The sequence below is a fragment of the Macaca fascicularis genome, chromosome 13 (genome assembly GCF_037993035.2).
Source record: "Macaca fascicularis isolate 582-1 chromosome 13, T2T-MFA8v1.1".
In the NCBI taxonomy this organism is placed as follows: Eukaryota; Metazoa; Chordata; class Mammalia; order Primates; family Cercopithecidae; genus Macaca; species Macaca fascicularis.
The window spans coordinates 48,960,427-48,971,272 of record NC_088387.1 but is presented as its reverse complement, the minus strand read 5'-3'; the positions used below and the strand labels follow the sequence as shown (position 1 = coordinate 48,971,272).

Genomic DNA, 10,846 nt, shown 5'->3' with positions numbered 1-10,846 from the left:
AGACATCGGAACAGGTTTAACCAATTACCCGAGCGCCCCATCTGCTGTCTAGGGTGTGTGTGAGGGTGAGTGCATGTGAGGGTGTTTGGAGTGTCTGGGAGGGCTGTGGGCGTGCGCGTGAGTGTGACTGTGTGGGTGCCTGTGGGCGTTCGGCTGTGCATGTGTGCGGCTGTGCACGTGTGCCGTCTGTGGCTGCGTGGCCCGGTCATGCCCCCTCATTTGTTAAAAGCTGTGGCTACGGCTTACAGTCTTCCTGTCCCCCAGATCTTGGGGTCTGCATGGACAACCCACCTAGCATCCCAGCCTCTCATTCCCTCATCTCCCCCTCACCACCCTCTCTCAGGGATGATCAGAGCCCAGAATGGGGCCTTCTCTCAAATCACTCATTCGGATGTCTTCCCGTCGAACCTGAGCTCTTCCCATTCGCTGGCTCGCTCCTTTCCCTCTGCAGCAGTGTGGCACCTTGTGGGGGCCCCCAGGCCACAGCCCACTCTGGTCTCTTTCCGACACACCCATGTCCCACTGTTCCTTGGTTGCACCTGTCTGGCGGAATTGAAACCCTGCTTGAACCTGCTTCTCCACCCGCCCGTGCAGTTGAGTCCATGAGGACAGCAGGCAGGTGTGCAGGATGGCGCCCCTCGATGTTTCAGGTCCCAGCCTCAGCTGAGGCCTCGCCCTGTTGAAAAGCTCTCTGCTGCCCTCCCTCCAAACCTCTCTTCCCCCTGACTCAGCAGAGGGCCTTACTCCCACCTTCAGAGACAGTCCTGGAAGGGGACACCTTTGCATCAGTCAGATGGTACCTTCAAATAGAGCACTTGGAGAGTTTACTACAGGAACAATTAAATTTTGGGGAACCCACAGGGATGGTGCAGTACCCCAGAGCTGGTAACAATGGGGAGCCCATATGGCCCTGAGGCCTGAAGAGGAAGGACCAGTGACAGCTACTGGAACCTGGAGGAGTTGGCTGGAGAGGGCCCCCAGGTAGGAGCTGTAACCTTCGGTACAGAGAGGCCCAGAGATGGCAGGAGGGACAAGGAGGGAAAAATCCCCCAGTGTCACTCCTCCAATCCCCCGTTTCCTGCTGGGACTCCTGGTGGTGGAAGCCAGACAGCCAGCCCTTAGCTTCCAGGGACAGAGCAGGTGGACAGACACAGAGTGGATCTGGAGGGGCGGGGGCTCCTTACCCTCAACCCCACGCTGCCTGCAGCCAGCCCATCCTCTCCACCTGCCTTCTGTCACCACCTGCCACTTTCTCTCCTTCTGGCCCAGGAGAACCCCACCCCTAACCCCCACCTCCAACCTGGGCTTCAGAGTCTCCCTGCCTGGAGCAGCTCACTGCTAGGCTGTTCTTCCTCTTTCTGTGACAGTCTCTTCTGATTCTTGCCTGAGGGTCCACCTTCTAAGCACCCCCTCAGCTCCATGTCACAACGCCCCACTTCTGCCCATCAGCTAAATTTCATGAAGGAATTAGCTATGCCGGCCATCCATGGGAGTCCTACTGATTTCTTGACCTGTGAAGATCTGTCTTTTGCCCTGACCACATCCCACTGAGGCCCTTCTCTCTGGGTCCTCCATGGGGCCCGCCTTGGTCCATGTCTCCCTTCACCTGTCGGCTTCAGTGAGGTACGTGGAAGCCCCTTCTACCTGGAGCACTCCCATCAATGTCCTCTGAATACCATGCCCTCCCTGCCTTCCTCGCCTCTTGCCTTGGTGTGCTGGGGCCCCACGACAAAGCACCTCAGACTGAGCGGCTTTGACAACCAAAATGTATTCCCTCCCAGCACCGGAGGCTGCCAGCCCAAAGTCAGGGGTTGGCAGGACGGGTTTCTTCTGAAGCCTCTCTCCTTGGCCTGTGGACGGCGCCTTCGTCTTCACAGGAGCTTCTTCCTCTAGCATGGCTGCATCCCAATCTCCTCTTCTTAAAAGGACATCAGCCATTTTGGATTCTCGTTTGGATGAGAGCCCACCTTAATAACCACATTTTAACTTAATTACTTCTGTAAAGACCCTGTCTCCAAAGACAGTCACATTCTGAGGCACGAGGCATTGGGACTTCAACAGATGACTTCTGGAGGATGCAGTTCAGCCCTGACACATCCCTTGTGGCTGAGCTTCCTTGTCTCTGCCCAGGCCTCAGAGGTGGGGCTCCTCAGGGCTCCGTTCCAGTCCTCCTCTTCTCACCCCACCTCCTTCGCCTGGGTGGCCATCTCTGCTCCTCCAGCTCCAGATGCTCCCTAGACATGGATAACAGACACATCCACATTTCCCATCCCTACCTGTCTCCTGAGCTCCAGACCAGCAATTCCTCATCTCTTGGTGTCCACTTGGTTATCTCCCAGGAGCCTCCGATGCCTTGGAAATTGGAATGCATCCCCTTTCCTGTGGGTTTGTTCTTCCTTCTCTGTGCCTTAGCTCAGAAATGGCCCCTTCTCTGCTGCCTACGCCAGGAACCTAGGGTCATCCCTTACTTCCCTCTGCCACCCTCACGGAGAGCTGAGCAGTCCTGAATCTTCACTTCTCTCCTTCCCCATCCCCATCCCCACCCCCACCCCCACCGCATGGCCCAGGCCCCATCTTCCTCACCATGACCGCCGCAGGGGCCCCCTCACCCAGTCTCCCCAACAGCCTCACTGTGTCCACTCCACCTGCCACTCTGCAGCCAGGTCACTCCACTTCTCTACTTAAAGCCTCTAGGGGCTCTCTGCTGGCTTTGGCCCGGCAGCACGTGGCCACACCGCTGCTCCTGGATCTCCTCTCTATTCTCTAATGACATTGAGCTGCTTCAGGGCCCTGCAGTACTGTCCCTCCTCTGTCATGCTAACATATGAAGAGGTGGAGAACCAGCATCCGTTGGCCTGGGATGGAGGGCTGGCCCCTTCCCTCACTTCCCCATGGGTTTACATGGGGTCTTCCAGGAGAGCGTCTGGTGGTCTGGGGCCTGTCTGTCCATTTGTCCATCTTCTCTTTTCCTTTGCTCTCTTCTCCACCCCTCCATAAGGCCCAGGGAACTGGGGTGGGCCCCAGATTCTTGCTGTGGCTGAGGAGGTGTCCTCGTGGGGAAGGGAAGGAGAGACTGGCCTTGGCCTTAGGCAAGGCTGCCAACGGCTGCCTCAGTGTGAGGGGTGGAGAGTGAACACTTTTCAGCTACCACCTGGAGAGACTCTCGGTGCTGCAGGGAAGGGTGGACATGCAGGGGTGAGGCCTTGGAGGAAGTAGCTGAGGCATTCCTGTTTTGGGAGCTAATTGGTGGCAGAGGGATGGCCAAGATGGTAGAAGCTGCAGCAGCTTTCGGGGAACTGAGGGAGCTATGAAAATGAGGCTAGGTCCCTGGGGCATCAGGAAGGGTCACTTATCGTGGCACCCATCCCCTCACATTCTGACTCTCCTAACCGTGGCCTGAGTGAGAGGAGGGAGGTCCGATGGGCCAGGCGGGGGGGATGGGGGCAGGGGTGGCCACATTCCTGGAGTGTTAATGATCTCTGGTCTGGGCAGGAGCTGAGCCCCCAAACCAGCTAAAAACAACAAACAGCTCCCAGGAGGGATTTGTGTCTGTCCTGAGAGTCCAGGATTTCCGCCTGACCGGATGGAGGCTGTGGCCTGTGGAGCTCTTAGCAAAGAAATTCCCCAGAGACCAGCATCCTCCTGGCCCAGAGGCATCACTTTGAGAACAGCCCCCTCCCCTACCCCTTCTCTCCTCCCTCTCTAGTGGGGAAGGGTCCAGCACCCAGGAGGGGAGGCAGGCTCTTCCCCACACACCTGGGAGCGGGAAGAGGAGTCTGGGTGCATTCCTCCTCCAGCTTCCATCCTTACCACAGTTCAGCGAGTGATGCTTTCTTGACATTTTATAAATAAGGACACCAAGGCTCAGTTACAGTAGATGTCAATAAACGTCTGACCAAATTGATGGGTGAATAAAGGAAGTGTCTGGCTAGAAGCTCCAGTCACGCTGGGCCGAGCTGCAGCTGGAACTGGGGTCTGTCTGAACCCAACCAGGATGGCTTTCCACCTCCCTGCCTGCTTCTCTCTGCAGGGCTGGACTTGAGAACTCTGGGGGCTGCCTGGAAGAAGAGGAACCATTGCCATCAGGAGATGCCCAAGTCCTAGCCCTAAGGGATAGTGGAGGAGTTAAGAAGGGGCAGACCTCTCAGGGCTGGTACCATACACACTGCAGCCATGAAGCACCTTTCCACTTGGCTCAAACCTTCCCTCCCTGGGAGGCCTCTCCTGGCCCCAGGTGGTCCAGGAATGACCCCCTCCGGTCTCCCAGCCTCATCGATGTAAATAGTATGGGAATCTAACCAAAAGTCTTATTTACTCACATTCCTTGAGGGCGGGCTCCTTAGTGAGTGCTCAATAACAGCTCTGTAAGGGGATTCCTGCAGAATTTCACCCTCCTGTGCCCTCACATGGTCTCCATCCTTTCCTCTTCCCTTCCCTCTGGGCCTCCCAGCTGGCCCGATCCAGCCTGGAACCTAGGTCTGCACCTTCCTTGGGGGGTCTTCCCACAAAATCCTCGGGCAGTCCTTCCCTTTTCCCACGGGGTTCCATACACCACTCCCCTTCCCACCCACAATTCACAAAACCACACCCTGACGCTTGAAATCCTGTATTTATTGCCCGAAGCTCATTAGTATTACACAAATCACATAGATTGAGAAATTTTCTGAGAAGGTTAAAAAGACACTGCAAAGGCCCCTGGGAGTGGCTGAGGCTTGCGTGCGGGGGCCTCACTCTCACTAGGCCAGGCTTGAACATCACCCTGGGTCTGTCTATGGGCCTTTTTCCTTCTCTAGGCTCCTGCCCTTCTCCCAGAGGCCAGAACACGAAACAAGTTGGCTCATAACCAGGAGTGAAAGGGGTCTGTCGACCAGCTTGACTCCATGGCCAGCTTGACATCTTGGTCCCTGCACCCTCACATTGCTGTCTGGAAATGGAAGAAGGGCATCCCCAAGCCTGAGGGGATGTTTGAAGTGATCAGCGGAGGGCCAGGCAGGGACACCAGGGACGGAGAACCACTGCAGGTGTGGGCTGTGTTCCGGCACAGCTGGCCAGCCCCGCCCTGACTGTGGGTCCAGGCTCAGCCTCCGCCCCAGGCATGAACCAATCTGCCCCTCAGGTCTCCCTTCCTCTGGCTTCAGCAGAGTGGGGCATGGGTGCTGGGTGAAGGTTTCCTCTCATGGGGCTTTCCAAAGCCAGACCAGGGTCTACTGGCATAGCCCACTGTCCCTCTGACACTCTCATCCTGGGCTATCTGGATCCTTTGCCACTGCACCGCCACAGGAGCAGACCCCTCGGCTCACCTGAAGCTGCATTTGGGAGCATGACGGAAATCATCCAGGAGACAAAGCAAATAAATTATGAGATGCTGAGGCCACAGGCTGGGCTAGGGCACCCACCTCTGCCAGGCCTCCGGCAGGCGCAGGGTGGGGAGGGGCGGTGGGGAGGCAGTTTTGGTCCCAAGATAAAGTGCACGAGGATAAGAGCCTATGATAGGTAGGAGCAGGGTGAGCCTGAAGTGAGCTTTTCAAAAGAGGACCCGGACATGCCAGCCCTAGTCCAGGCCTAGAGACCCGCACAGTGCAGCAGTCACTGGCATATTCACATTATGGTGTGACTGGCTCAAAAAGGCCTGGCCCTCCAACACCGTGGCACCTCCACGCCCCCGCTGTTTTGTCCTCCAGGTTTGTCCCCCTCCTCACAGGCAGCAGGTGGGCTGCTCCTCAGGAGAGTGGCAGGCCCCTCAGGGCAATGTGCTGCAGAGCCAGCTGGTGGGCACCAGGGGCTGGCAAAGAGGCAATGGCCATGCCCACAGAAGACCCGCCTCAGCACACTTCCGCTGCCCTAAGATGCCGCCCTGCACCAGCCTCTTCCTACACATGAATGTTCACCTCTGGCCTAAATCTCCCCTGAGGTGGAGTCCCCGGGGGAGGGAGGCTCAGGGCTGCAGGTGGAGGCTTGCATACTAGGTGGGGTCAGGAGGGGGCTGCACTGAGGCTAGAGCTTCCCCCTGGTTTGGGCCTTTCAGATGAGGCGCCACCCTGCTCACACCCTCCCCAGGCTCTGCTTCCCTCTGTACAGCTTGCTCTTCCTTCCTAGTCTGCAAGTGGCAGGGAGATGGGAGCCAGCAGCAAGGGGCCTCTGAGGCTGCAGAGTGACAGGTGACATGCAGGTATGGCCCCACCATCAGGCCCAGGCATCTATGTTACCTCCTCCTCCAGAACTGTAAAGTGTTTGGCAAAGGCCAACTGCTCCCGGGATATGGGGTCACATACAGAAGGCAAGGTCCAGGTTCTGAGGCCAACTGCTGGTCCAAAGGGGCCTGCGCCCTTCCCAGTCCAGAGTCCACACTGGGGACATGCCCACGATGACCAGCATCTCAGCAGGACAGGCAAAGATGAGGTCTTGCTGGAGGAGCCAGTGGGAACCCCTTGATCCAGTCTTCTGGTTTCAGACAGGGAGTGGAGGCTCAGAGAAGGGAATGAACTTGTCCAACATCTCAATGCCATTTAGTGCCAGAGCCAGGGCCCACTGCTCCTCGGTTGACGCTGCTTCGCCGATAGGTGTCTAAGGAGCTGGCCTAGGCGTTCTCAGGCATGAGACCTTCCTGCTTAGAAAGGGATGGGATGGGGCAGGCAGCCTTGGTGGCTGAAGAAGCTCCCCAGAAGGCAGCCAGTCCAGTTCCAGCCCCACTCTCAGCCCCGGTGCCCAGCATCCAGCCTGGGGCCTGGAAGGAGGATCTTGAAGAAGCCAAGCGCAGGTCCACGGTTCCTGCCAAGCACCATTCCTTCTTGGGGCTTCCTGCCTGGAGCTGGGGTTGCTTCAGGGGCCCTGAATCAGTGAGAGCTCTACAAAGGGGGACTCTAGCTCCAGGGTCACCCGGTTTCACTCAGAGGGACTGGTTCTGCAGCTCTGGAATGGATGTGGCCTGGCTACATTCAGAGCCAGCTGCCCACAGAATCTTGCAGAGGACTCCAGTGCTCCCTGATTCCCTGGGCCACTTCCTTAGGACCCTAGTCACGGCTAGTTCATCCTGTGGGGTGCAGACCACCTTCTCTCCCCTCCCCTCGCCAGCCCAGGGAGTCATCTGGGCTGGTCATTGTAATATCCTAAATTTACCAGCCTGGCCACCAAACCAACCCAACTCCAGGCCTAATCTGGCTCCCCCCACCTGTCCTCCTGCCACTTCTGGTCAGCTGAAACTAAGGCTCAGATTTGATTCTGATAAAAAATAAAAATAAAAAAGAAACCAAAGTATAAAAGGATTCTAATCCTACCCTATGGGCACTCTACGATTTTTCAGCTTCACACATAATTGTGCTGAGTGGAGTTCTGACAACCCCACATAAGGCCCAGAAATGCACTTGATTATTTTTTTGTAGGAAATGTGTTAGAACTCCTCTCCCTATGTTAAAATGTGAATGGTCAGTCTCCCTCCACTGCAGGTGAAGCACTCTCCCAGGGGGCCCAGGACTGCTGGGGTCGGCGTGCTGCTCCCTGCAGGTGCAGCCGTGAGTCTACAGCCCTGCCCCTCAGCTCCCCGGCTGCACAGTGCTCCAGCCCCAGGCCGCTGACCACACTCACAGCCCCTTGTTGTACACCACTGTCCGGCTGCTCGTGGCCTGGGCTATCTCCGGCTCTAACTGGGATGTTTCAATCTGCAGAGAGAGAATAGAGAGGAAGAGTGGGGGAGTGGGAAGGGGCAAATAGTGGGGCTGGGAGCTGCAGTGAGGACCACCCTGGGCTCCAGAGCTCTGCCTCTCTGCACCCCCATGTCCACCCCAGCCAGGGCTCACGTGCCCTACCTAGTGACACATCTTCCTTCTCCACTGCCCTCCCACCACGGGGCTCACAGCATCCCTTCCAGCCCAGACCCGGCCTCTTTCTTCTGACGGTGTGTCCACGTGGGTGGACATCCTACACATTGGCCTCTGAGTTCTGCATCTCCCTCATCTCCAAGAACCATGTCTGCTGCACTGCAGACCCCCCACAGCCCCACCCAGGGCCGTCCCCTGGACCTGATCACCACCCAGGGCTGCCCCACCTCCTTCCATCCAAACACCACCCTCCTGGGCTCCTCAGTCCCCTGTCTTTCTAGCACCCCACTCACTCCTGCTTCTCTGTTTCCAGTCCCCTAGACCTCAGCACCCACACCCCCACCACTCAGTCTTTACATCTTCCCCTGCAACCTGGACTCCGGGGGCCATCCCTTCAGCTACTCCCTAGCCCAAGGGTCCCTCCCAGGCTGCTGGCAGAAGCCCTGCTTTGGAGAACCCCGCCATGTACCCCACTCCTACTTGAACCTGACCGTGTAATGGAGACCCTCAAAATTCCCTGTCCTTGACTTTGGCTGGACCCCCAACCAGTGGACAACCACCCTGCCCCTGCCCCCGCCCCCATAGCCAGGTCAGCTCCCTTGCCCACTCTCCAGAGGCCACTGGACACCTGCTCTGCTCTCCTCTCCTCGGCTACCCCAACCCCTGCTCCCACGCATCCCGGGCAGGTGAGACTTCAGAGGACCCCTCAGCTTCTCATTATCTGACACGCTGCCTCCCGTGTCCATGCACAGCTTTCCACTTGCCCTCCTCCTACCCCACAGCTGCCATCCCTCCCCTCACAGGACAGGACCCCACCTGGCTCCACCTCCCCTGCCCACTCCGGGGCCCCCTCCTGGGTCATCCTCCCTCTCTCCCACCTTTGCCCATTAGTGTTCCACACACAGGAACCTTCTCTGATGACACCTCCCCTTCATCCCGAGGCAGGCCCAGCTACTACCTGGTCTCTCTCCTCCCCAGCAGCTACGTTTCTTTAAAAAACTTAGTCTACACTGGCTGTGTCCACCTCCTTCCCTCCCACTGACTTTTCAACCCACAATAAATCTGGCTTCTGTTCTCACCACACTCCAGAAAAATCTCTCTCTCCAAGGTCACTGCCACCCCCCACTTCACGACACCCACTGCACGGTCCTTGGGGTCCTTGGGGCTGGGCCTGGCTGGACCCTCTTCTCTGCACGTGCCCTGGGTTACCCCCACACCAGAGTTCTCCAGCCTTGTTTCTCTCTGGAGCCTCAGGTTCACAGCCGCCTGCCTGCCAGACTTTGCTGTGGACGTCTCACAGGCGCCTGAACTTAACCCACCTGAAATGGAACTGAACCCGCCCTCTCCCCCGGCCCCACTCAGCTCTGCCTCTCGGGAATGACGCTGCCATCCAGTGGTGCTGCTCTGCCCAAAGACTCTGGAGCCTCTTTGAGTCCTCTCCCCGTCCCTCCCCGCGAGGTCTCATCCAGCCCAGTCCGTCCCCAACCACAGCCAGTGCTGGCCTTCTAAACTGCAAGTCTTCCCATGCCTCTCTTCACTGTGAAATGGCTCCATGGCACCCTGATCCTCAGGGATCAAGTCAGACTCCTGTACCACCCTGCCCCTTGGACTGGAGACACAGAGCACACGGACTGATTTTGGTTCCTCGCACACCCTGGGCTCTGTCCCCACTCTAGTCTTTGCCTGAGTTGTCCAGAGACGCCCCGTCCTACTTCCATTCCTGCCCCCACTCTGCTCTCCCGTCTTCAGTTCATCATCTTTCGTGTCTCAGCTTTAGACACCTTCCCTCCCCCAGGCTGGGCGTGGCCACTTCTGTGGCCCCCATAGCTCCCTGAACTTCTCATATCCCCACCTCTCCACATTAGATCACAAGCTCCCTGAGGCAGCGGGCGTGCAGATCTGGCTCGCCCCTGCGTCCTCAAAGCCTAGCACAATGCTGGTCCACGGTAGGTGCTCCCTCAGTGTGGAATACATGGGCAGAAAGAAAAGAGCCAGTAAGCACTGGAAGATGGGATCCCCCTGGAGATACCACATCAGCCCCGATGTCGGGCTTTATCTCCAGGGACTGAGCCCATGGGGATGCCTGAACCCCTAACTTGAGGGGGGCAGGTGAGAAAGACACTACCACAGTGAGAAGGTCCCTGCCAGACATTTGCCCTGGACAGAGTCAAGGAGGCACCAGGCCTCTTGCGACGTAGGTTGGTTGAACTTGGTTCTAGGCACCCACCATATGTCAAGATGTGGGAACCCTGGGAAGTGGGCAGAAGGTGGTACAGGCCAGCCTGGCCTTCGGAGAGCTCTGTCACGTCCGGGCTGTGCACACTGGAGTCCACACAAGAGGGAGTGTGGTGAGGACTAGAGCTGGTGGGCACAGTGGGAGAAGAGGGGACCCTTCCTCTGTAGTCCCTGGTGCCCCATTACTCAAGTCTGGTCACCCGAGAGGGCCAAACAGAAGAGAGCTAAGCTGAGGGCCCAGGCCTCTTCCCCACCCCCTCTTCTCAAACCACCTTCTCCCACCCTACCCCTGCCACCCCCAGTCCCCTCCACCCTGCCGGCTCCCCTCGTCCCCACGCTGCCACTGACACAATGCACAGCGCCCACGCTTAAAAATCTAAATGCTTTTGAAAATGTTTAACCTAGTTAGACAAATTAGCAAAAATTTGTGCAAAACAATTTAGGTATTTAAAATATTCAATGTTTTTAAAAAACTGGAAAACTGTTCTTAGCTTTCAGCTGCAAAAACCAACAAAATATAACATCCCAGCAATCTTACCATGAGGTGTAACATAACCCTTCGGGAAAGCTGTTAAACAGCTACTGAGGCATCCTGGGAAATAGCACTTCATTTATTCAAATGCACATATGTCAGGCTTTTGCACCATATGTCATTCCAAGCTATTTACAGTAATAATTAAATCTTAATCAACGTTTAACCTCTGTAAAATGTTTGAAGAATCCTAATCACCCTTCAGACTGCACTAATGAAGGAGAAATATATAAACATAAAAGGAAAATGATGCATAGATATCACG

General features: G+C 56.9%; 1 protein-coding gene across 27 annotated transcripts in view; it reads right to left on the bottom strand.

Annotated features, from left to right (window-relative positions):
* Positions 1–4,590: 4,590 nt before the first annotated feature.
* The window catches only part of SFXN5 (sideroflexin 5), a 130,834-nt gene continuing 124,578 nt past the window's right edge, over positions 4,591–10,846 (bottom strand). For all 27 annotated transcript variants that reach the window (XR_010580410.1, XR_012422203.1, XR_012422199.1 and 24 more), the window contains one exon: positions 4,591–7,655. Coding sequence is in view for 21 of the 27 variants with exons in the window: in XM_065526953.1 (XP_065383025.1) it covers positions 7,578–7,655 (78 nt within the window). In the remaining 6 variants the exon portion in view is untranslated. The remainder of the gene's footprint in view (positions 7,656–10,846) is intronic.